The 25625-nt window shown below is 43.1% G+C and overlaps 1 protein-coding gene across 1 annotated transcript; it reads left to right on the top strand.

The window, feature by feature from the left end:
* Window positions 1–15308: 15308 nt before the first annotated feature.
* LOC119285116 (ATP-dependent Clp protease ATP-binding subunit CLPT1, chloroplastic-like) lies at window positions 15309–22756 on the top strand. The gene is made up of 6 exons (XM_037564332.1): window positions 15309–15584; window positions 15777–15812; window positions 15889–15998; window positions 16870–17049; window positions 22228–22355; window positions 22434–22756. Exons 1-6 carry the CDS (start codon window positions 15382–15384, stop codon window positions 22464–22466), a joined length of 690 nt encoding a protein of 229 aa, XP_037420229.1. The 5' UTR covers window positions 15309–15381; the 3' UTR covers window positions 22467–22756.
* Window positions 22757–25625: the final 2869 nt, after the last annotated feature.

Raw genomic sequence — 25625 nt, 5'->3', positions numbered from 1 at the left:
CCAACACCTCTCCTCCTCCGTACATGCTTGGCGAAGCTCTGTCGGAGTACTGCTGCACCAACTACACCACGCCGTCGTGCTGCCGTTGGAGCTGCCTTCCTCAACCTCTCCTTCCTCCTTGCTAGATCAAGAAGGAGGAGACGTCGTCCGTCCCGTACGTGTGTTGAACGCGGAGGTGCTGTCCTTTTCAGTACTTGGTCGTCGGTGATCCGAATCCCGTCGAGTACGACTCCATCATCACCATCCCCTTGAACGCTTCCTCACTCGATCTACAAGTGGTATGTAGATGCAAACTCTTCCCCTTGACTCGTTGCTTAGATGAACTCATAGATGGATCTTGGTGAAACCGAATTTTAATTTTCTGCAACGTTCCCCAACATCCATGACGTTCAAAACGTCTTTGAAGTCCCGATTCTAAGCCATTAAGCGTGGTGCACTAAACTATCAAGTAGTCATCATATTGAGCTAGCCAAACGTTCATAACATCTGCATCTGCTCCTGCAATAGGTCTGTCACCTAGCGGTGCATCAAGGACATAATTCTTCTGTGCAGCAATGAGGATAAACCTCAGATCACGGATCCAATCCGCATCATTGCTACTAACATCTTTCAACACAATTTTCTCTAGGAACATATCAAAATAAACATATGAAAGCAACAACGTGAGCTATTGATCTACAACATAGATATGCTAATACTACCAGGACTAAGTTCATGATAAATTAAAGTTCAATTAATCATATTACTTAAGAACTCCCACTTAGATAGACATCCCTCTAATCCTCTAAGTGATCATGTGATCCAAATCAACTAAACCATGTCCGATCATCACGTGAGATGGAGTAGTTTCAATGGTGAACATCACTATGTTGATCATATCTACTCGACCTTTCGGTCTCCGTGTTTCGAGGCCATATCTGTTATATGCTAGGCTCGTCAAGTTTAACCTGAGTATTCCGCGTGTGCAACTGTTTTGCACCCGTTGTATTTGAACATAGAGCCTATCACACCCGATCATCACGTGGTGTCTCAGCACGAAGAACTTTTGCAACGGTGCATACTCAGGGAGAACACTTATACTTTGATAATTTAGTGAGGGATCATCTTATAATGTTACCGTCAATCAAAGCAAGATAAGATGCATAAAAGATAAACATCACATGCAATCAATATAAGTGATATGATATGGCCATCATCATCTTGTACTTGTGATCTCCATCTTCGAAACACCGTCATGATCACCATCATCACCAGCACGACACCTTGATCACCATGGTAGTATCGTTGTTGTCTCACCAATCTTACGCTTCTACGACTATCGCTACCGCTTAGTGATAAAGTAAAGCATTACAGCGCAATTGCATTGCATACAATAAAGCGACAACCATATGGCTCCTGCCAGTTGCCGATAACTTGGTTACAAAACATGATCATCTCATACAATAAAATTTAGCATCATGTCTTGACCATATCACATCACAACATGCCCTGTAAAAACAAGTTAGACGTCCTCTACTTTGTTGTTGCAAGTTTTACGTGGCTGCTACGGGCTTAAGCAAGAACCAATCTTACCTACGCATCAAAACCACAACGATAGTTTGTCAAGTTGGTGCTGCTTTAACCTTCACAAGGACCGGGCGTAGCCACACTCGGTTCAACTAAAGTTGGAGAAACTGACACCCGCCAACCACCTGTGTGTAAAGCACGTCGGTAGAACCAGTCTCGCGTAAGCGTACGCGTAATGTCGGTCCGGGCCGCTTCATCCAACAATACCGCTGAACCAAAGTATGACATGCTGGTAAGCAGTATGACTTATATCGCCCACAACTCACTTGTGTTCTACTCGTGCATATAACATCAACACATAAAACCTAGGCTCGGATGCCACTGTTGGGGAACGTAGTAATTTCAAAAATTTCCTACGCACACACAAGATCATGGTGATGCATATCAATGAGAGGGGAGAGTCTGATCTACGTACCCTTGTAGACCGACAGCGGAAGCATTAGCACAACGCAGTTGATGTAGTCGTACGTCTTCACGGCCCGACCGATCAAGCACCGAAACTACGGCACCTCCGAGTTCTAGCACACGTTCAGCTCGATGACGATCCCCGGACTCCGATCCAGCAAAGTGTCGGGGAAGAGTTCCGTCAGCACGACGGCGTGGTGACGATCTTGATGTTCTACCATCGCAGGGCTTCGCCTAAGCACCGCTACAATATTGTCGAGTATGGTGGAGGGGGGCACCGCACACGGCTAAGAGAACGATCACGAAGATCAACTTGTGTGTCTATGGGGTGCCCCCTGCCCCCGTATATAAAGGAGTGGAGGAGGGGAGGGCCGGCCCTCTCTATGGCGCGCCCTAGGGGAGTCCTCCCACAGGGAGTAGGATTCCCCCTTTCCTAGTCCAACTAGGAGTCCTTCCATGTAGTAGGAGTAGGAGACAAGGAAGGGGAAGAGGGAGGAGAAGGAAGGAGGGGGCGCAGCCCCTCCCCTTAGTCCAATTCGGACTAGGCCTTGGGGGGGGGGGGCTGCCTCTCCCTCTCCCCTAAAGCCCAATAAGGCCCATATACTTCTTCTCCCGTATTCCCGTAACTCTCCGGTACTCTGAAAAATACCCGAACCACTCGAAACCTTTCCGATGTCCGAATATAGTCGTCCAATATATCGATCTTTACGTCTCGACCATTTCGAGACTCCTCGTCATGTCCCCGGTCTCATCCGGGACTCCGAACTCCTTCGGTGCATCAAAACTCATAAACTCATAATATAACTGTCATTGAAACCTTAAGCGTGCGGACCCTACGGGTTTGAGAACAATGTAGACATGACCGAGACACGTCTCCGGTCAATAACCAATAGCGGAACCTGGATGCTCATATTGGCTCCTACATATTCTACGAAGATCTTTATCGGCCAGACCGCATAACAACTGTCACATCCCTGGTCCTGTTATGCACTAGGCTAGACCCTCATGTGAGCATCATGTTTAAATTCAAATGAAATTTGAATTGAGGAATTTTCAAAAGCCTCAGAAGACCTCTAAAAATAACCAACATTTAAATCTCATCAAATGAGTCCAAAGAAATGTTACTGTTACTCTGTGAAAATATTGGTAAGAGGTAAAATTCAAACCAATATTTTTGGAATCACAGAATTATTTATTTTGGCCATTTGAATTAATCCAATAACTATTTGCTATGGATTTATATTTAATATATATATTAAATATGACTCCAATAATTCTGGAAGTTTGTGAGTGGCTTTGTATATATTTTGGCAAGCCACATAAAAACCTACAGAATTTATTAAAATGATTTAGTTGCTCACCTCTCAGCCCACCTAGAAAACAATAAGTAAAAGGAGGAGCAGAAGAACTACCTGGCGCTCACCTCTCAGCCCACCTGGCCCAGCACGGCCCAGCCCACCGCCGCTTCCCCCCCCCCCTGTCGTCTTCCTCCCTCGCCAGAAGGACACGGCGCACGCGCCCGAGCTCGCCACGCCACCAGGCTGCCTGCCTGCGTCGCCTGGCCACCGCGACGCCGCGCGTCATCTCCTCGGCGCCGCCCCGACCACCTGGACCACCTCGCTCTCTCCCTCTCCTTCGTTTCTCTCCTTTGCTTCCTCTCTCTCACTCGCCCGAACGCAGCCGTCGCTGCCGACGAGCTCCCCCACGGCCACAGCCACCCCCTCGCTCCCTCTCCGCATCCCTGAGCTCCGTCCCGACCCCGTGGAGCTACACACACGACGCACGCGACCCCGGGAGGCCAGCAACGTCGCCATCGCCGTCGTCTTCCACCTCGGGCTCCGGCCACCATCGTCGTTGATCCGCCGCACGCAGGACGTCCCCGAGCCGGCTAACCATCCCTACGGCACCGCTGTGAGCTCCGCCACCGTTTCCCCCTCTTCCCCTCTTCGTTTGATTGCCGTAGCCGTCGCCCCCTTGATGACCGAAACCCGCCGCCGCCTGTGATCGCCGCCGACGTGCCTCCGGCCACCTAGTGGCCCGGCTGTCGTGCTCAGCTTCCTCCCCGCGCTGCCTAGAGCACGTAGGTGCCTCGCATGAGCCTCCCCGGCCACCGTAGCATCGACCCCGAGCTCGCCCGAGCTCCGGCGACCGCCACGGTCGATGCCGGTGACGACTCCGGCCATCTTAGGCCCAGCCGCTGCCACTACTCGACGCGGAGGAGTGCCTGCGTCATGTAGACGCCCTCCGCCGGCCATTTGGTCGCCGGAGGAGGGAAACCGCACCCCTCCGCCGTCTCTAGCTCCGCCGGCGACGAGCCGCGGGTCAACTCCGGCGAGTTGACCCAGGTTTGACCTTCCCCGTGTGTCACTGACGTGTGGGCCACCCCCTGACATTTTAGTTAGTATTAGTTTAACACTAATTAACCTAGGTTAGTTAGCTGATTAGTCCTGACCAGTGGGCCCCGGCCCCACAAACAGTTTAGTTAGAATTAACTTAAGGCTAATTAACTTGGTTAATTAGTTGTGTCACTGACCAGTGGACCCCGCTGGTCAGGTTTGACCTGGGGCGCCCAGTTGACTCTGCTAACGTCACAGTGACGTGGTGCTGACGCCATAAATCATTTTCTGGATTTAAAATAAATTCAGGAAATTCCAGAAAATGCCTAAAACTTCTAAAATTCATAGAAAATCAACCGTAACTCCAAATTAAATAATTTATATATGAAAAATTATCAGAAAAATTCAAGGAATCCATCTGTACCATTTCCATGCATGTTAGAACAACTTATCACTACTGTTTAGGACAAATGAAGTGAATGGCATTTAAATAATCATATATGGAGTTGGAGTTTGAATCATGTATTCAAACCAACTTCATTTAAATCATAGCTAGGTGCATTAGCCCAAAACACATTCATGTTGCCATGTCATAGCATGCATCATATTGTGCATTGCATTGATCGTGTTTCTTCTGTGTTTGCCGGTGTTGTTCCCCCTCGGTAGACGCCGTTTTGATGATGTGATCATTGACACTGATGAAGACTCAATGCTATCTTCAGAAGTGCCAGGCAAGCAAAACACCCTTGTTCATTCCGATATAATCCCACTCTCTCGCTCCTGCTCTCTTTTACTGCATTAGGACAACAACGATTCATCTGTTACTTGCTGCGGTAGCTGAACCCCTTTATCCTCTGCATGACCTGTCATTCCACAGTAAATAGATGAAACCCACTAGCATGAGTAGGAGTTGTTTGAGCCCTGTTGTGCCTACTCATTCTTGCTTGTTTGTCATGCCTGCTACTGCTTAGAGTTGTGTCAGGTCTGATTCATCGGGAATGAATCAGAGGTGTGTAAACATGTCCTACTGTGTGTGAGCTAAGTGTGTGAACACGATTTGGTAAAGGTAGCGGTGAGAGGCCATGTAGGAGTACATGGTGGGTTGTCTCATTGCAGCCGTCCTCAGGAACTGAGTTCTGTGTTTGTGATCCATGATTCAGCTACTACCACGCATTGGGCCCGAAACCAATGGACCCTCTCGGCTTCTTAATCACCCTTGTCCTCTGTCCAGGAGTTGCAAGTAGTTTCTGGTGTTTGTAGTATGCTGGAGGCCGTGGGCAGCGCTGACCGGAGGGGTGGGCTGTGATGCGGTAGGCACGTGGCACGGTGTACCCGGCGCCCGTTTGGTGTCTCGGGAACCCTGTTCACATCGTTTGGGGCTGTGAGCGAAACTCCGGCCGGATCTCCTCATGGATGGAACCCGAATAGGCGATAAACCTGGACTAGAGACTTGAGTGTTTAGGTAGGCCGTGGCCGACACCCACGTTGGGCTTCCGCTTGAAGGTTGCCGAGTACATGTCGTGTAAACGGCGGTAAGTGGTGAGAGCGTGTGTGAAGAAGTACACCCCTGCAGGGTTAACATCATCTATTCGAATAGCCGTGTCCGCGGAAAAGGACTTCTGGGTTGCCTGTACAGTTCATAGACAAGTGAAAGTGGATACTCTAAAATACGCAAGATAAGCGTGAGTGCTATGGATGGCGTTCTCGTAGGGAGACGGGAGTGGATCCATAGTGGTGTATTGATATGGTGAATATGTGGACTCGTGTGCGCCACCTCAAAGAGTTGCATTGCAGTCGTAGTTCAGGTTAGCCACCGAGTCAAAGCTGGCTTGCTGCAGTCAAACTCCACCATCCCCTTGTTGATAATGATGCATATGTAGTTAGATCTGATGTAAGTCTTGCTGGGTACATTTGTACTCACGTTGCTTAATTTATGTTTTTGCAGAGAGACTTCAGTCTCGCTAGTAGTACCGCGTGGACTTCGACGTTTAGCTTGTTACCTCAGCTACGATCTTGTGCCCTCGGCAGGATCTGGTAGATAGTCAGGCTTTTCAGCCTTTTTCATTTATAGTTGTCTGTACTCAGACATGTTAAGCTTCCGCATGTGCTTTGACTTGTATGCTCTGATTGTTGGGTCATGAGACCCATGTTTGTAATATCTCGCTCCTCGGAGCCTATTGAATAAATTACTTGAGTCGTAGAGTCATGTTGTGATGCCATGTTGTATTTGCACATATCGAGCATATTGTGTGTATGTTATTGAAATGCTTGGTATGTGTGGGATCTGACTATCTAGTTGTTTATCCTTAGTAGCCTCTCTTACCGGGAAATGTCTCCTAGTGTTTCCACTGAGCCATGGTAGCTTGCTACTGCTCCGGAACACTTAGGCTGGCCGGCATGTGTCCTTCTTCATTCCTGTGTCTGTCCCTTCGGGGAAATGTCACGCGCTGAATACCGGAGTCCTGTTAGCCCGCTACAGCCCGGTTCACCGGAGTCCTGCTAGCCCAGTGCTACAGCCTGAATTCACTCGCTGATGACCGACACGTTCGATGCTGGGTCATGGATGCCTGTCCCTGTAAGTTAGTGCCACTTTGGGTTCACGACTAGCCATGTCAGCCCGGGTTCTTTGTCATATGGATGCTAGCGACACTATCATATACGTGAGCCAAAAGGCGCAAACGGTCCCGGGCCAGGTAAGGTGGCACCCGTGGGAATACCGTGCGTGAGGCCGCAAAGTGATATGATGGGTTACATGCTAGATCGGTGTGACTTAGGATCGGGGTCCCGACAACAACATACGTTGTTCCCTTTGTCATCGGTATGTTACTTGCCCGAGATTCGATCGTCAGTATCTCAATACCTAGTTCAATCTCGTTACCGACAAGTCTCTTTACTCGTTCCGTAATACATCATCTCGCAACTAACTCATTAGTTGCAATGCTTGCAAGGCTTATGTGATGTGCATTACCGAGAGGGCCCAGAGATACCTCTCCGACAATCGGAGTGACAAATCCTAATCTTGAAATACGCCAACCAACATGTACCTTTGGAGACACCTGTAGAGCTCCTTTATAATCACCCAGTTACGTTGTGACGTTTGATAGCACACAAAGTGTTCCTCCGGTAAATGGGAGTTGCATAATCTCATAGTCATAGGAACATGTATAAGTCATGAAGAAAGCAATAGCAACATACTAAACGATCGAGTGCTAAGCTAACGGAATGGGTCAAGTCAATCACATCATTCTCCTAATGATGTGATCCCGTTAATCAAATAACAACTCTTTGTCTATGGTTAGGAAACATAACCATCTTTGATTAATGAGCTAGTCAAGTAGAGGCATACTAGTGACACTCTGTTTGTCTATGTATTCACACATGTATTATGTTTCCGGCTAATACAATTCTAGCATGAATAATAAACATTTATCATGAAATAAGGAAATAAATAATAACTTTAATATTGCCTCTAGGGCATATTTCCTTCACCTCCACCCTCGTGGGGCCCTCGTGTCCTTTCCGGACTGCTGCTTATTTTTTTATTTTTCTAAGTATTCCAAAACGGAGAAATATTGCCTTAAAAACTGTTTTGGAGTCGGTTTACTTACCGTACCACAGACCTATTCCTTTTCGGAGTCTGAAACATTCCGAAAAGTGTCCCTTATGTATTCCTATGGGGTTATAGTTTCAATAACATTGCTTTCAACATTTATGGGATTACCTGAGATATAATGTTTGATTCTTTGACCATTTACCACCTTCAGATTTGTGCCTTCGAAGTTGTTGATTTTTATGGCACCGGAACGGTAGACCTCCTCAATAACGTAGGGACCTTCCCATTTAGAGAGAAGTTTTCCTGCAAAAAAATCTTAAACGAGAGTTGTATAGCAATACATAATCACCTACGTTAAACTCATGCTTTTGTATTCTTTTATCATGCCACCTTTTAACCTTTTCTTTAAACAACTTGGCATTTTCGTAGGCTTGGGTTCTCCATTCATCAAGTGAATTAATATCAAATAACCTCTTCTCACCAGCAAGTTTAAAATCATAATTTAGTTCTTTAATAGCCCAATAAGCCTTGTGTTCTAGTTCGAGAGGTAAGTGACATGCTTTTCCATAGACCATTTTATACGGAGACATACCCATAGGATTTTTATATGCAGTTCTATAGGCCCATAATGCATCATCAAGTTTCTTGGACCAATTCTTTCTGGACCTATTAACAGTCTTTTGCAAAATTATTTGAGTTCTCTATTACTCAATTCTACTTGACCACTAGACTGAGGGTGATAAGGGGACGCAATTCTATGATTAATATCATATTTAGCAAGCATTTTACAGAAAGCACCATGAATAAAATGTGAACCACCATCAGTCATTAAATATCTAGGGACTCCAAACCTTGGAAAGATAACTTCTTTAAGCATTTTAATAGAAGTGTTATGATCAACACTACTAGTTGGAATAGCTTCTACCCACTTAGTAACATAATCAAGAACAACTAAAATATGTGTATAACCATTAGAGGAAGGAAAAGGTCCCATATAGTCAAAGCCCCAAACATCAAATGGTTCAATAACAAGTGAATAATTCATAGGCATTTCTTGACGTCTACTAATATTACCAATTCTTTGACATTCATCACAAGATAAGACAAACTTACGGGCATCCTTGAAGAGAGTAGGCCAATAAAAACCAGATTGTAGTACCTTATGTGTGGTTCTATCTCCAGCATGGTGCCCTCCATAAGCTTCGGAGTGACACTTGCGTAGGATCTGTTCTTGTTCATGCTCACGTACACAACGTCTAATAACGGCATCTACTCCTTCTTTATAAAGATGTGGGTCATCCCAAAAGTAATGCCTCAAATCATAGAACTTTTTCTTTTGATGGTATGTGAAACTAGGTGGTATAAACTTAGCAACAATGTAATTAGCATAATCAGCATACCATGGAGCAGTATGAGAAGCATTTATGACATTTAATTGCTCATCAGGAAAGCTAACATCAATAGGTAGTGGGTCATCAAGCACATTTTCTAACCTAGACAAGTTGTCTGCAGCGGGGTTCTCGGCTCCTTTTCTATCAACAATATGTAAATCAAATTCTTGAAGCAAGAGGACCCATCTAATAAGTCTAGGTTTAGCATCTTTCTTTTCCATAAGATATTTAATAGCAGCATGATCAGTGTGAATAGTTACTTTAGAATCAACAATATAAGGTCTAAACTTATCACTGACAAATACAACTGCTAAGAATTCTTTTTCAATAGTAGCATAATTTCTTTGAGCATTGTCTAGAGTTTTGCTAGCATATTCAATAACATTTAGTTTCTTATCAACTCTTTGTCCTAGAACAACACCTACAGCATAATCACTAGCATCACACATAATTTCAAAGGGTAAATTCCAATCAGGTGGCTGAACAATAGGTGCAGAGATCAATGCTTTCTTAAGTATTTTAAATGCTTCTACACAATCATCATCAAAGACAAATGGTATATATTTTTGTAATAAATTAGTCAGAGGCCGAGAGATTTTTGAGAAGTCCTTAATGAACCTCCTATAAAAACCGGCATGACCAAGGAAACTTCTTATACCTTTGATGTCCTTGGGACATGGCATCTTTTCAATAGCATCAACCTTGGCTTTATCAACTTCAATACCTCTTTCAGAAACTTTATGCCCCAAGACAATACCTTCATTAACCATAAAGTGGCACTTTTCCCAATTCAGGATAAGATTAGTTTCTTCACATCTCCGCAAAACTCGATCAAGGTTGCTTAAGCAATCATCAAAAGAAGATCCATAGACGAAAAAGTCGTCCATGAAAACCTCACAAATCTTTTCACAAAAGTCAGAGAATATAGCCATCATGCATCTTTGAAAGGTAGCAGGTGCATTACATAAACCAAAAGGCATATGTCTATAAGCAAAAGTACCAAAAGGGCATGTAAAAGTAGTCTTTGGTTGATCTTTGGCTGACACAGGTATTTGAGAGAAACCAGAATAACCATCTAGAAAGCAAAAATGTGTATGTTTGGATAATTTTTCTAGCATTCGATCGATAAAAGGTAAGGGGTAATGATCCTTTTTAGTAGCCATATTTAATTTGCGGAAATCAATTACCATCCTATAACCAGTAATAATTTTTTGAGGAATCAATTCATCTTTATCATTAGGAACAACAGTAATACCTCCCTTCTTAGGGACACAATGGACAGGGCTTACCCACTGACTATCAGCAACGGGGTAAATTATACCTGCCGCAAGGAGCTTTAGTATCTCCTTTCTTACCACTTCTTTTATTTTAGGATTCAGTCGGCGTTGATGATCATGAACTGGTTTAGCATCTTCTTCCAAATTAATTTTATGTTGACATAGAGTGGGACTAATGCCCTTAAGATCATCAAGAGTATACCCAATAGCAGCACGGTGCTTCTTCAGAATTTTTAATAATCTCTCTTCTTCATGTTCTGAAAGGTTAGCACTAATAATAATAGGATATATCTTTTTCTCATCAAGATAAGCATATTTAAGAGTATCCGGTAAAGGTTTAAGCTCAAACACGGGATCACCCTTGGGTGGAGGAGGATCCCCTAGGATTTCAACAGGTAAATTGTGTTTCAGAATAGGTTCCTGTTTAAAGAATACTTCATCTAATTCCCTTCTTTCATTCATAAACATATCATTTCCATGGTCTAGTAAATATTGTTCTAAAGGATCACTAGGAGGTACGGCAATAGAGGCAAGACCAATAATTTCATCTTTACTAGGTAATTCTTCTTCACGGTGTTGTCTACTAAATTTAGAAAAATTAAATTCATGAGTCATATCATCTAAACCGACAGTAACACCATCCCTTTTGCAATCTATGGAAGTATTAACAGTATTTAAGAAGGGTCTACCAAATATAATGGGACAGAAGCTATCTTGTGGGAAACCAAGAACAAGAAAATCAGTAGGATATTTAGTTTTCCCACACAAGACTTCAACATCTCTAACAATTCCCATTGGTGAAATAGTATCTCTATTAGCAAGTTTAATTGTGACATCAATATCTTCTAACTCAACAGGTGCAATGTCATGCATAATTTCGTTGTATAAGTCAATATGTATTGCACTAGCACTAGCACCCATATCACATAAGCCATGATAACAATGATCTCCTATTCTAACAGAAATAACAGGCATGCCTATCACAGGTCTAGGTTTATCTGTATCACGGGGTTTAGCAATTCTAGCAGTTTCATCACAGAAATAAATAACATGCCCATCTATATTATCAGACAAGAGATCTTTAACAATAGCAATATTAGGTTCAAATTTAACTTGCTCAGGAGTTGTATATGTTTTAATATTGCTTTTACGAACCACAGTTGAAGCTTTAGCATGATCCTTGATCCTAACAGGGAAAGGTGGTTTCTCAACATAAGAAGTATGAACAATAGGATCATTATAAGTAATAGTCTTTTCTTCAACTTTAACAGATGCAGCTACTTTTACTTCTATGGGAGGATGATATTTAAACCACTTCTCCTTGGGGAGATCAACATAGGCAGCAAAAGATTCATAGAAAGAAGCTACTATCTCAGAGTCAAGTCCATATTTAGTGCTAAATTTACGAAAAATATCGGTATCCATAAAAGATTTAACACAATCAAAACTAGGTGTCATACCTGACTCCTTACCATTGTCGAGGTCCCAATCTTCGGAGTTGCATTTAATTCTTTCCAATAAATCCCATTTGAATTCAATAGTCTTCATCATAAAAGAGCCAGCACAAGAAGTATCAAGCATGATGCGATTGTTATCAGAAAGCCGACCATAAATTTTTTGAATAATCATTTCTCTTGAGAGCTCATGATTGGGGCATGAATATAACATTGATTTAAGCCTCCCCCAAGTTTGAGCGATGCTTTCTCCTTCGTGAGGCCAGAAATTATATATATAATTGCGATCACGATGAACAAGATGCATAGGATAAAACTTTTGATGAAATTCCAATTTCAATCGTTTGTAGTTCCAAGACTCCATATTATCACATAGCCTATACCATGTCGATGCATCTCCCCTCAAAGATAAGAGTAAGACCTTCTTCTTAACAACATCTTCGGGTACACCTGCAAGCTTAAATAATCCACAAACTTTATCCACATATATTAGATGCTCATCAGGATGTTTTGTTCCATCTCCTAAAAAAGGATTAGCTAGCAGTTTTTCTATCATACCCAAAGGAATTTCGAAGCAAGCATTTTCATTTTCAGTAGGTTCAGTAGGTTGAGGAGCAACTCTTTGCTCTACTGGTCGGGGTGAAGATACCCCGAACAAGCCCCTCAGAGGATTACTTTCCATAGTAACACGTGAAAGTAAATTTCAGCACACTATATAAATTTTTTCTTACCAAATTCCACCTACCAAAGGCGCTTCACTCCCCGGCAACGGCGCCAGAAAAGAGTCTTGATGACCCACAAGTATAGGGGATCTATCGTAGTCCTTGTGATAAGTAAGAGTTTCGAACCCAACGAGGAGCAGAAGGAAATGATAAGCGGTTTCCAGCAAGGTATTCTCTGCAAGTACTGAAATAAGTGGTAACAGATAGTTTTGTGATAAGATAATTTGTAACGAGCAACGAGTAACAAAAGTAAATAAAGTGCAACAAAGTGGCCCAATCCTTTTGTAGTAAAGGACAAGCCTGGACAAACTCTTATATGATGTAAAGCGCTCCCGAGGACACATGGGAATATCGTCAAGCTAGTTTTTATCACGCTTATATGATTCGCGTTTGGTACTTTGATAATTTGGTATGTGGTGGACCGGTGCTTGGGTGCTGCCCTTACTTGGACAAACATCCCACTTATGATTAACCTCTATTGCAAGCATCCGCAAATACAACAAAAGTATTAAGGTAAACCTAACCATAGCATGAAACATATGGATCCAATTCAGCCCCTTACGAAGCAATGCATAAACTCGGGTTTAAACTTCTGTCACTCTAGCAACCCATCATCTACTTATTATTTCCCAATGCTTTCCTCTAGGTCCAAACAATGGTGAAGTGTCATGTAGTCGATGTTCACATAACACCACTAGAGGAGAGACAACATACATCTCATCAAAATATCGAACGAATACCAAATTCACATGACTACTAATAGCAAGACTTCTCCCATGTCCTCAGGAACAAAAGTAACTACTCACAAAGCATAAACATGTTCATATTCAGAGGGATATTAATATGCATATAGGATATGAACATATGATCTTCCATCAATTAAACCAACTAGCATCAACTACAAGGAGTAATTAACACTACTAGCAACCTACTAGCACCAATTCCGGATTTGAAGACAAGAATTGGATACAAGAGATGAAGTAGGGTTTTGAGATGAGATGGTGCTGATGAAGATGTTGATGGAGATTGCCCTCTCCCGATGAGAGGAGCGTTGGTGATGACGATGGCGATGATTTCCCCCTCCGGGAGGGAAGTTTCCCCGGCAGAACAGCCCCGCCAGAACCCTAGATTGGCTCCGCCAAGATTCCGCCTCGTGGCGGCGGAGTTTCATCTGAGAAGATGGCTTTATGATTTTTTCCCCATCGAAAGAGTCCATATAGCAGAAGATGGTCATCGGAGGGCCACCAGGGGGCCCACGAGGTAGGGGGCGCGCCCCCACCCTCGTGGGCAGGGTGTGGCCCCCCTGGTGAAGTTCTTGCGCTCAATGTTTTTTATATATTTGAAAAACATCATCCGTGAAGTTTCAAGACTTTTGGAGCTGTGCAGAATATGTCTCTAATATTTGCTGCTTTCCAGCCAGAATCCCAGCTGCCGGCATTCTCCCTCTTTATGTAAACCTTTAAAATAAGAGAGAATATACATAAGTATTGTGACATAATGTGTAATAACAGCCCATAATGCAATAAATATTGATATAAAAGCATGATGCAAAATGGACGTATCATGCACTAGCAAACAAATGAATCCCTTATTACTTTTGACAACAATCTCCAAGATCCAAGGGGGTAAGATATTGCAACAACACAACCTCACTCAGTCAGCAGCTTCATAATCGATATCTTCGGTAATGTCGTTGGTTACTTCCGCAAACCATGTCCGAGTCTACAAAAATCAAACCAAACAGTTTTACGGTCCAAATGCCACTTTGTTCACTCATGTTCCCATGAAAAATCTCTCCATGATAAATCATGCATGTGAACAAATCCCCGTTCTCACCTAATTCATTAAAAAAATCAAAACTAAATCATCGGCATGACTTCCTAGCCAAATCATACGAAACCACGTGCATTGGTGACCTACAACCAATGACAGCAACAAATCCGTTCTAAAAAGCACTACTTTGCAATATGACAAAAAAGGGAGGAGCACGATCACGTACCATATTGCGCGGCGACTTGCTCGTCGACCCCTACAGCGATGGAGTCGAGGGCCCTCCTGGCCCCTAGATTCGTCATCCCCTTCAACCGATCTTCCTCGCGCGGTCGCTATGCTAATAGAAACCACGGGTGGGCCTAAATGCAAAATCTCCAGCCGCTCGGGTCCATCTGCCTACATGGCTGTCCGCATTTTTTCACTCGCCTCAGCTGATTTAGAATTAATCCGAGTCAACCGTCCAAGTACTCCCTCCGGTCCTTTGTACTCTGCATATAAGAATTGTCCGAAGTCAAACTTCATAAAGTTTGACCATATTTATATGAAAAAAAAATCAACATCTACTATGTTAAAGTTATACAATATGAAAATTTAAGTCATGATGTATCTACTGATATTGATTTCACATTATGAATGTTGGTATTTTATTTTATAAAGTTGATCAAATTTTACGAGGCTTGACTTCAGACAAATTTTATATGGGAAGTAAAAAGGACCGGAGGGAGTACAGCGTGCAAAGTTTGCGTTTTGCAAGCAGGAGGACTTAAGTGAGCTTCAGTGGCAAATACAAGGGCTGATACTGTATTTAACTCCTCCTCTCGCTCTACCCCCTAAAAAAAACTATCCTCTCGTTCTATCTCTTCCCCTATCCCCGAGAAACCCCGAAACCTCCGCCCGCCCGCCAATGGCGACCGCCGCCCAGGTCGCCGCCACATTTCTCTCCTTCCTCTCATGCCCCCGTCACCACACCGCTCCCTCCCCTTCCATCTCCTTCCTGGCGACCCCTGTATTGCCCGCCTCGCTCCGGGCCGCTGCCGCGGGGGGCCAAACCCTCACCTTCCGCTGCCGGGGCCGTCGCATCGCCGTCGTTGCTCAGCTCCCTACTATGTAAGGATGATCAATAATACTGCGACCACTCAACAATTTGTTCCCGATAAACATTTCTGAACTTGAGCTGTTTTCTCCTAAATCTTGAAACATTTGGAATTTAGCACATAGTATAACTACTTTTGCGCGATTTGACTATTGTACTTCCGGTCGGATCCTGTGACGAGCTTGATTTGGGAGTTTTTTTCCCAGGATTCCAGAGCTAGCTAGCGGGGAGAAGAAAATCCGGTAAGCTATAATCCCCTCGACATGTCGCCATCTTGTGTCTATACACGGAGCTGACATGGGGATTCACTGCACACAGGTGGTCATCGAGGGCGGTGCGATCATTTGCAATGGCGGAGCTGGAGGCACGGAAGATGAGGTACCCAACCACAGGCACCGAGGGGCTGCTTATGGGCATACTCGTTGAAGGTGAGGCACAACCACGTTTGAGCTTACATTTCTGCCCGAACATATGCTTATTTGCTATGCTTGGTGTTTGTGTAAGCAACTTAAGTGTGGCAAAGTAGTTGTGAACTGTGGTTGCAAATGGGATATGATGAATTGGAAGAGAATGAAGAATGATAGATTTTCTCCAGAAAGAAAAACATTATAAAGAATAATGGAGGCGTTAGAACTTCGAAGATTTTGGAGATTCCTTCTCAGAAAGATACTAGAAGTAAGTCTGAGCTATTGATTTCTTGTTTATCTTGTACTCCCTCCCTCTGGAATTAGTTGACTATCAAACTGATGTACCTAGTAGCACTGAAATATGTCTAGATACATCCGTTTGAGCATCAACTAATTCCGAACGGAGGAAGAAAGAAACTAAGAGTATCTATGACTGACTGATGAGATTGGCTTCAAAGAAACTAAGAATACTTTTTCGTAGTTTAAAAGAAACATATAAAAAGGATCGTGTACACTACACCATTATTTATAAGGCATCCCTCCTTGCATGCTTAGGCGGCAAGTAGCCCTGGCAGCGTCTTGCAATTTTGCCTTCTTTAGGCGCTTAGCCTTGGGCGCTTAGGCGGCAAGTCGCCCTGGCAGCGCCTTGCAATTATGCCCGCTTTAGGTGCTTAGGTATCAGGATGGTTGGTGCTCGCCTTAGGTCGCCTTATAAACGATGCACTACACATGCTCTGATGCTCAATTGCTGTTTTAGTGGACATCTAAAGATTCCTGATACCATAATTTACCATGATATTGCCAAACGTTGAGCTAATATTTGCTGTTTATCAGTTTTCTATATTGCTATGCCTATTTTGATGCAACTAAACTACAAATTTGTTGCTTTCAGGAACTAGTGACGCGGCAAAACTTATGCGTGCTAAGGGAATCACATTGCTCACGGTGCGTGACGCGGCAGCAACAATACTTGGGAAGTCAGAAATGTTTTACTTCAGTCCTATGCATCCACCATTGACAGAATCTGCACAGCGTGCCCTTGATTGGGCTGTAAACGAGAAACTAAAGTCAGGTTAGTTCCTTCAAAATATGCTTCCATTATTGTTCATTACTCATTTGTGCTGACAAGGTACTCAAATTCTTCTCTGTACTCTCTAGTAAACAGTATCTGATTGCGCCACATGCTTGTTCTTAGTGTTATGGGGCTTAAGTAATGGGTGTATTTTTTCTTGTTTGCAGAACAAGTAGTGTTGGCGTATTATTTTCCATAATTGATAGTCTACTGAAGATTAATAAATATGTCTAATATCATATATTCACATTGCATATATGTTTAATGATTCCGTCTTGGGTTAACACAAAGATTAAGCTTACCTAGGCATAGAGGAGGAATGTAGAATACTATGTTTACTACTCCCTCTGTAAAGAAACAGAAGACTTTAGTGATCTAAACGCTCTTATATTTCTTTACGGAGAGAGTACTTTATTTCTGCAACGTTTTACATAGTAATGTGTTTCTACTTTCTATACGATGACTATATGTTACCATCTCCTACAGTCTGGATAGCCAATACTTAAATAGTAACAGGTAACCGTAGTCATGCTTTTAACAAATCGATTATTGCATGCATGCTACTACTTCAAGTACAAAACAAGTAAAATGTGTTACCATAGAGGCTTACGGTTACCACAGTAAATCACTCTAAACTAGGTATATACTATTAGGTCACTCTATTGGGAAAACGGGTCACTCTATTGGGAAAACGATGATTCATGTAGGACATATTTCAATTTGGTTTGTTCCACTGCAATTTCCTCGAATTTAACCTTCTTGTATAGTGTTGGTTTACATTTGTAGAGCCATAACTACCAACGCTCCGTCCAAAATAGAAGTGCATACGTTCTGTAGATTAATGATCAAACTCACTATCCACAATTGTTTTTCCTCAGATGTGTTATCTCTCTATCATCTATATTATTTACTTCATTTCCCTGATGAATGTCTATCAGACCATTAGGCTATGCACACCTGCTGACCTGAATCTGTAACATAAGAGCACGAACTGGGTTTAAATGATGAACATAAATGCTGCAGTGTGCAGTGTCTTTGATTTCATTTCTGAGAGTCTCTGAAATTGTTGATATGTGACAATGATTTCAAGCTTTTGTGGGGGAGAACATACTGATGAGAATCGAAATTATGTTGATACTGGGCTCCTGGCTCGATGAGCTAATATCTAGATATCGGTTTGGTATCTGTATTTCTCTATAGGTCATATTACAAATCAATTACTCTTCTCTCAGATGTTTGAAAAGTGAGGGTATTTTCTTACAGCGACCCTGAGAACCCGTAACTATACACTATGGAGTAAGCAATGAATAGGATTTTTATGGTTGGACCATTCGATCTGCATGACAAATTCGAGGACAACATGTGTGCATGACCATGTTGCCGTAAGTCTATTGTGGGCTTAGTAATATTTTTTGTGCCTCTTGTGAAGTCCTAAAAGCAGCCTATGCCCACTTTATGTTACTCATAGGTCCCAAATGGAGAGTGCATATGTCAATGTGGCCAAAATTTGGTTCAATATATTTGGTCTTATTGACAAGAATTTGCATTCATTTGGTGTGTTGCCAATAAGTTGCTAAAATTCTATTCACATCATAGTTGCCGGATTTGCAGTTCGCTCGTTCACAATTCAGGTTCAGGATTCGCAATTCACTAGTGCCTATGAATCGAGTTTGATAGGGGGTATACATCTCCGGTTCGTGAATCGGGTGACCGTTACGTGAATTCAATGACTCCGATTGAATCCGATGGCTGCGATGACTCGGATTCTGAACTCAGTATAAGCAAAAAAATAAAATAAAAAATATACGAGTGCCAAAGGGCATGAAACAATAAAGTCACTAATAGAATAATGTTTAGTTCATAATCAACCAGTGGACTGTTTGCAACCAGCTTAGCAGCTTGACTACATGGTTACATGCATAAAGACATAATGAGTTGAATAGTTAAAAACCACAAAAATGCACATATAAAAAATACTATTAATGCGTTGTTGACCCTTTATGCGTATATAAGCTCTTAATGAGCACCTGAATCAGTGACATAACAAATACCAAAATCTGATTAGAGACGAATGGAGGGAAACTTCCCACCAAAAAATTCACTTTGGGGCCACATGCCGGAGTGCTTAGTCTCATCCGACCAGATTCATTGTTTTCTCCAGAAAGCCCGCGCCCCCAACTCCACCCCATTGTCTTCAAATTTCAGGCCTTCCTAATTCCAGATCCCCAACTGGTGGACTGCTCTGCATGCACCAGGGCCCCCCGTGTAGAAGCTGCAGCAAGTATCACGTAGGACACATCGCCTTATCCGCGATGGAGGCGATGCAGAAGGTGCTGCTGCACAGAGGCGACTCATCGGATCCGACATCTTCATTGTCGTCATGCCGGCCCCCACATATTGGCCGTCGCCTTCGTGCACCAGCTACATGCATGTGCCGGGTCGAGTAGCTGCTGCCCACCCACTATGTCTGCGCCGAGCGCCGCAATTTCGTAGCCACTGGCCGCTAGAACAAGGGTTGTGCTGCTGCACACATGGCCGCACCAGGCTAGCCAACGGTTTCATTTTTTGGGTTTGTTTTGAGTTCGGCGAATCTGGCACCGTTTAGCTACCGATCTGAGCAAATTTGAACTCTGTTCTAGATAAATCTGTTGGAATCGGGGTTCAGTGGCTTTTGTAGCAAATCCGGCAACTATGATTCACATTAGCATGTCAGTATTCTTCACAAAGTTGAGCAAACCGAAGTGGACAAGTTTTGACCAGACTTCGACACAACTTGTTAATTCAATGTCAGTATAAAGCAAGCAGCCAAGGACGCCTTCACTGAATAACTGAAAACATGCCAGTTTTCACCAAGCATAGGACCATACATTCAAGCATCAGACCAAGGCATGTGTTACTCATTTGTTGTAATAACCTGCAAATGCATTGGATATGCTGTAAAGCCTACTCCCTCCATGTCACAATACATACCCATTTTAGATTGGGACAATTGCATTTTTACCCCTAGTTGGTTCCTACCCACGGGTTTTGCCCTTACTTTTCGAGCTTGCTCAGTTTTGCCCTTACTTTTTCCGTCGAGATCCCTCGAATGCCCTTTGACCGTTTGACCAAAACTTTGAAAATTCATAACTAATTCATATGAACTCAGAAAAATGCAAATAAGATATCAAAATGTTCAGATAAACATTACCTTTATGGGCATGTCATTTGCATTCGGGACAAAAGCACCATTTAAACTACCTGAGGTAATTAATGTTATTAACATTATTAAAAATAAATAGGTATAAACAAAAAAAATCGTGAATAAAAATTATATGCAAATGTAGGTGATGTTTTTTGAACATCCTGATACCTTATTTGCATTTTCCTGAGTTCGTATCAACTTGTTATGAAGTTTCCCAATAATGGTCAAAGTCGTTAGAACATTCATAACAAGTTGATACATACTCAGAAAAATGCAAATAAGTTATCAGGAAGTTCAGCAAACATCACCTACATTTGCATGTAATTTTTATTCATGAAAAAAATATTGTTTATACCAACTTATTTTAATAATGTTAATAACATTAATTACCTCGGGTAGTTTAAACGATACTTTTGTCCTTAATGCAAATGATATGCCCATAAAGGTAATATTTATCTAAACATTTTGATATCTTATTTGCATTTTTCTGAGTTCATATGAATTAGTTATGAATTTTCAAAGTTTTGGTCAAACGGTCAAAGGGCATTTGAGGGATCTCGACGAAAAAAGTAAGGGCAAAACTGAGCAAGCTCGAAAAGTAAGGGCAAAACCCGTGGGTAGGAACCAACTAGGGGTAAAAATGTAATTGTCCCTTTTAGATTCCATCCCAGTCAAACATTTTAAGGTTTTACCAACATCTGCGACACCAAATTAATAGAATTAGGTCCGAAATATACTTTCCTAATGCATGCTTGATTTTGAGGAAATATATTTTCATAAAAACTCATGGTCAAGGTTACATTTGAGACATGTCAATGTAGGAGGGAGTACTTAATTCCTTCCTTTTGTAAAATCGCTTTGTTTCCAACTTGATAAAGGACTTACCAACACCGTTCGTCCACTGGATTGATAAAGCTGTTTCAGCATGTCTTTTACGGCAGGTATTGTTTATATAGGGTTTAGAGCTGCTTATATTTTGCATGAAGCCTAGATCTACCACTTTTGTCCATTTGATATCATTTCACCAAAAATGATTTGAACAGGACCATGTTAGTACCAGTTTCCTCTAATAAGTTGAGTTTAAAAACACACTGGGTGTGTTAGCAACTCTGTCTGCAACAAAGTTATATAAAAAGTGCTCTGATGGGATTGCTTCTGCATTGATAATCCTATATTTAGAATTAGCATCCAGGATTTCTTAAGACCACCATGAACTTCTTAGCTTGACAATTCCAGCTCGGCATTCATGAGATGACATCTTCATAGTTCATTCATGCAGGACTGTGGGGCAGGTAAAGACTGTATTTTGTTAAGTCTTGTGAGAATTGAAGGGGTTGGAGGTCTTTTTTTCGTTAAGATTATGTACCTCTCCAGACATGTCACTTGTGATCTGCGTGTCTGAGAAGGACCTGGAATTGAAGTCGTGTACGTTTGGTATTGTAAAGTTTGGTAGGTATCAACTACAGTGCTAGTCTAAAATTGCATCAAAACTCTTGCACAAATTGACTGTCCCAGGTCATACTGTAGCCATTACAGTTTTGAATGCTAGTATTTCCCCCTCTTTTGCAATATAGTAGTATTTCCATTTCTGAATCGGTTTGTTGCTACATGTTTGGGTCTAACACTATATGAATATGATCATTTAGTTCAATGGGGTCTAGATATTTATGGCCACTCCCTTCTTAAGTGCACTATGCTTAGAGTCCTGTTGGTTTTATCTACCGCTTGTTAATTGCACTATGCTTAGAGTCCTGTTGGTTTTATCTACAGCTTGTTAAGTGCACTATGCACTATTCTTAACTTTGTGTCCTGAACCCTGATTGCTGATTCCCTTGTATGTTTGCTGACCGGGTAGCACCGTTCCTGATCTGTGTACGCGTTTCAGCGTGAATGGAAGTGTGATGCATTTCTTTGTTGTTTTCTACCTGCCCATGTGAAATATCATATGTTTATTCCTTATTTGTTTTGTTTAATGAGTTGAATTCTGACTTCAGGTGAGGACGGAGAGGTAACGGCCAATCATTTGTTCCTGGCGATATGGTCAGATAAAGAGTCAGCTGGTCATAAGGTTCTGGCTTCCCTTGGTTTTGATGATCAGAAAGCCAGTTTGCTGGCCAAAACGGTAACGGTCTAATTCTTCGTCGAGGTTGATACTTCACAGGGCTAATGGTTTCTCAAACCTTCTACCAACCCTCTGCAGGCAGGCGAAGAGAAAGCAATGAGTCCTAGATAGCAAATCAAGCAGCCGGTTTATAATTGAACTTCCCGGAGGTTATTTATGTGTTCACCTGGCAACATCTAGGCACTAGTTGGCGGCTGGCGGTACCACGGAGCTTCGATAAGTTTTAGGGGTTTTAAGATCGGTTAGGCCGAATCCAAAATGTGTACTCCCACTATTGCCAAACGCAGTACATGTAAAAACATTACAATGTATTTTCGGACGAACACGGTTTTCTTCCACTCTCAGCTAGTTTGTTGGACTGCCCTTCGGAGACCCATTCAAAGATCCAGATTCTGAGTTCATCCCCACCTTCAGAGTTTTTGTTCAATCTCAATCTGAATCCTGACAAACCATGACCATTTTATGGAAAGCGACTGCTCTCCACATCACCGTATAAGTTTGACACGGGACATTATCATCATTTGCGCCTAGAAGTGTGTAGTTTTCTCATCATTCTAAGCAGGGGAAGGGAAGCTTTCCCCACTTTACACCAAATGCGCAACACGAGGTTGGTAGTACCTGGCACTATGCTTCGATTGCAAGGACATCTACCTTCAAATCTTTTACATTGTTTATTGCTGTTTTCACCCTGGCTCTGCGCATTGTTTTTGTTCTGCTTATTGGCGCAGACAACCAAGCTGACAGTGACCATCGGGAGGTTATACATTGTATTCGCGGACAGGGAGGTGTCATGGCTCGACACTTAGCATGTACATACTGGAAGCCGACGCCATGTTGGTGTGGTCAGGTGGGCTGCCCCATTCCCGGGCTTAGGTTTCTGCTCCCAGGTCCTCATCAGGTAGCATCAATTCTACTATCTGCCACCGACAGGGATCAGAACCTGCCCGGGGACGACGAACAGGACCAGCGAGAAAGTAAGCGATGTGATTTATTGGAATTCCTTGCGTGCCAGCAACTGCACTGCATGAACACTTTCAAATTTATGGGCCACTGCCTTACTATCATGGCGCGTTTACCTACTTTTTGGCATGTCTTTTCGGATGGACCATATATATCCGAACCAGCCGTTCACGCTGCTGCCACATAATGGCATTAAATCGCATGTTTCAGCAGGGAACTCAATCGACCTGCAGTTCTGTACGACTTGTGTGGGAATGTAAGTGCACTCCAAGCCTCGTGCTCGCTAGCTAGGGATATAAGTATATTCAACTATGCGTGGCAAGTCTCCGGGTTAACAAATGATCAAGCAAAAAGTTGTGTGCAGCCTACGTGTTGGCCGTTTTCTTTTCGTCTTGAAGCGCGCACTAGTCTACTAGAGTAATGCAAGGCTATATATAAACAAGCACGAAGATTTTCGCTTCTCCGGCGCGCTTTATCGATTGTTTACTCTTTCGTGTCTGCCCCACTCCTTCGAATGTTTGCATCAAAAGGCATGTGCCCCCTTTTTGTTGCCTACTTATATAGTATTAACGTCTTATATTTTGGTACGAAGGTAGTGTATTAGAGTGCCCGGTGTAAGATAGCAATAGCATGCATCTCTTGCCTGTACTGATCCGTGCTTTTGACATGTAACACCAAAGATTGCAAATGCATTTGTAGGAGCATATCATTCATTGATCCATGCATGCCATTAGCATCTTAATAGCGTCGTTTTGTGGGTCTGGTACCCGCTGAGCCGTTTCTTGATGCCTATATATGTGTTCTCTGGTCCTCCATTACAAGTATAAATCCAAAGTGGTAGGACCAAGAGATGCATGGCGTGAGTACCTCACAGAATACCACTTGGGAGCTAATCAGGTGCTAACCCCAGATCTCTCGGGGAGCTGCGGCCACTGGCCACCCTCCTGGTCTCCTCCACACTGGACAAATCCAGTGTCATATCTCTAGTAGTTCTCCGCCAGCCCACAAGTCAAGGGGATGCATCCACGACGGGCGACTGGTCCTGTAGATATGATAGCTCATGCCCATGCACGTCCAAAGCCGATGCTCTTTCTTAGGTCGTTTGACTACTGGCGCTGCACGGGATATATGGCATTGGACCACTCACTGCCAGCGCTTAGCCTTTTGCAATCTCGATCTGCCTAAGTTTCTCACGTGCCATCTATCTACACATCGGACGCGTAGGCGTAGGAGCACTGTAGTGCTGGGAGTTGGGAAAGTCACGTAGGTTCTCCTTCCCGCGCCACATTAAATTCACTGCCAGTGGAGGCGAGTGCAAGTCCGGTTCCGGTCCGGCAAAGTGGTGCGCCCCAGCCCCCAGGTGCTCATTCCTGTGGCACTCTTCGCCAATCGTTCAGTTATCCCCGTCTCAGGATATGCTCTACTGCTGCTGGTGCTGCTGCTGCTAGTGGCGGTGGTAGATGCACAGCTTCGCTTAGGTTGATCTTCTATAGAGTATACTCTAGTTAACCCTATGTACTATGCGTTGCTCGATCGCCTCGATGGAAACACTACTCTAGTTACTCTAGTTAACCCTATATATATAGCAAGTGAGATGAGTTGGTTTCGGTTAATGAAGTCAAGGAGTTGTACATGCATGTGCTAGTATGATATTCTTCCATTGGGCCTAAAAAACCGTGAGCTGTTTTTTTAGTACGCGCCGCGCACACTTCAGTGCCAGTGATTAGATTTTTCCAACCTGTGTAGAAGATGCAACAACGGCACATAAAAGAATTGGCGGAATTTTTCGGCGACCATTCCATGAAAACATGGAAAAAGTTGGGCACATATATGCATACCGCATTGACAACACGGCCATGTTCATGGCCAAAAATAATAATATTCCCGCGGATTGTATTGTATAATAATACGATAAGGTAACTAGTTGTCCGTACCGGCGACGAGCTTGGCCTTATTATTGGACATACTCCTTGGGTATCCATGCGGGGGCTCCATTTGTTTGCACCGGCTGTCGGCAAAACAGATGGTCTACGTACCTGCTGTATTCTGATGGAGCTGACATCTTGTCACTGAAACCCATTACCACCCGCAGGATTTCTGGGAGGAGCTACTCCCGACTTACTGAAAGCAATAGAGAAATAGGGGGGAGAAGATGGCCCACGTACTCAAACCTCAGCTAAATTTTGGGGATTCCTATGCGCTGACCGCACGAGTGCAAGGGGAGAAAATTTAAGCAATCTCTTACGTGCACCTCTACCTAAGTCGGTTCCACTTCCGTCTGCATTCTCCCTTTGCATATACACCAGTACA

The sequence above is a fragment of the Triticum dicoccoides genome, chromosome 4A (genome assembly GCF_002162155.2).
Source record: "Triticum dicoccoides isolate Atlit2015 ecotype Zavitan chromosome 4A, WEW_v2.0, whole genome shotgun sequence".
NCBI classification, from domain to species: Eukaryota; Viridiplantae; Streptophyta; class Magnoliopsida; order Poales; family Poaceae; genus Triticum; species Triticum dicoccoides.
Note: the sequence above shows the minus strand (reverse complement) of the source record. Positions and strands in the feature narration are given on the sequence as shown.

Bases quoted from the DNA above. Each gene is read 5' to 3' on its own strand.
- LOC119285116 (XM_037564332.1), top strand. From the start codon at position 15,382: ATGGCGACCGCCGCCCAGGTCGCCGCCACATTTCTCTCCTTCCTCTCA. The intron at 15,813-15,888 runs GTAAGCTATAAT...CACTGCACACAG, and splicing joins AGCGGGGAGAAGAAAATCCG to GTGGTCATCGAGGGCGGTGC. The intron at 17,050-22,227 runs GTTAGTTCCTTC...TTCTGACTTCAG, and splicing joins AAACGAGAAACTAAAGTCAG to GTGAGGACGGAGAGGTAACG.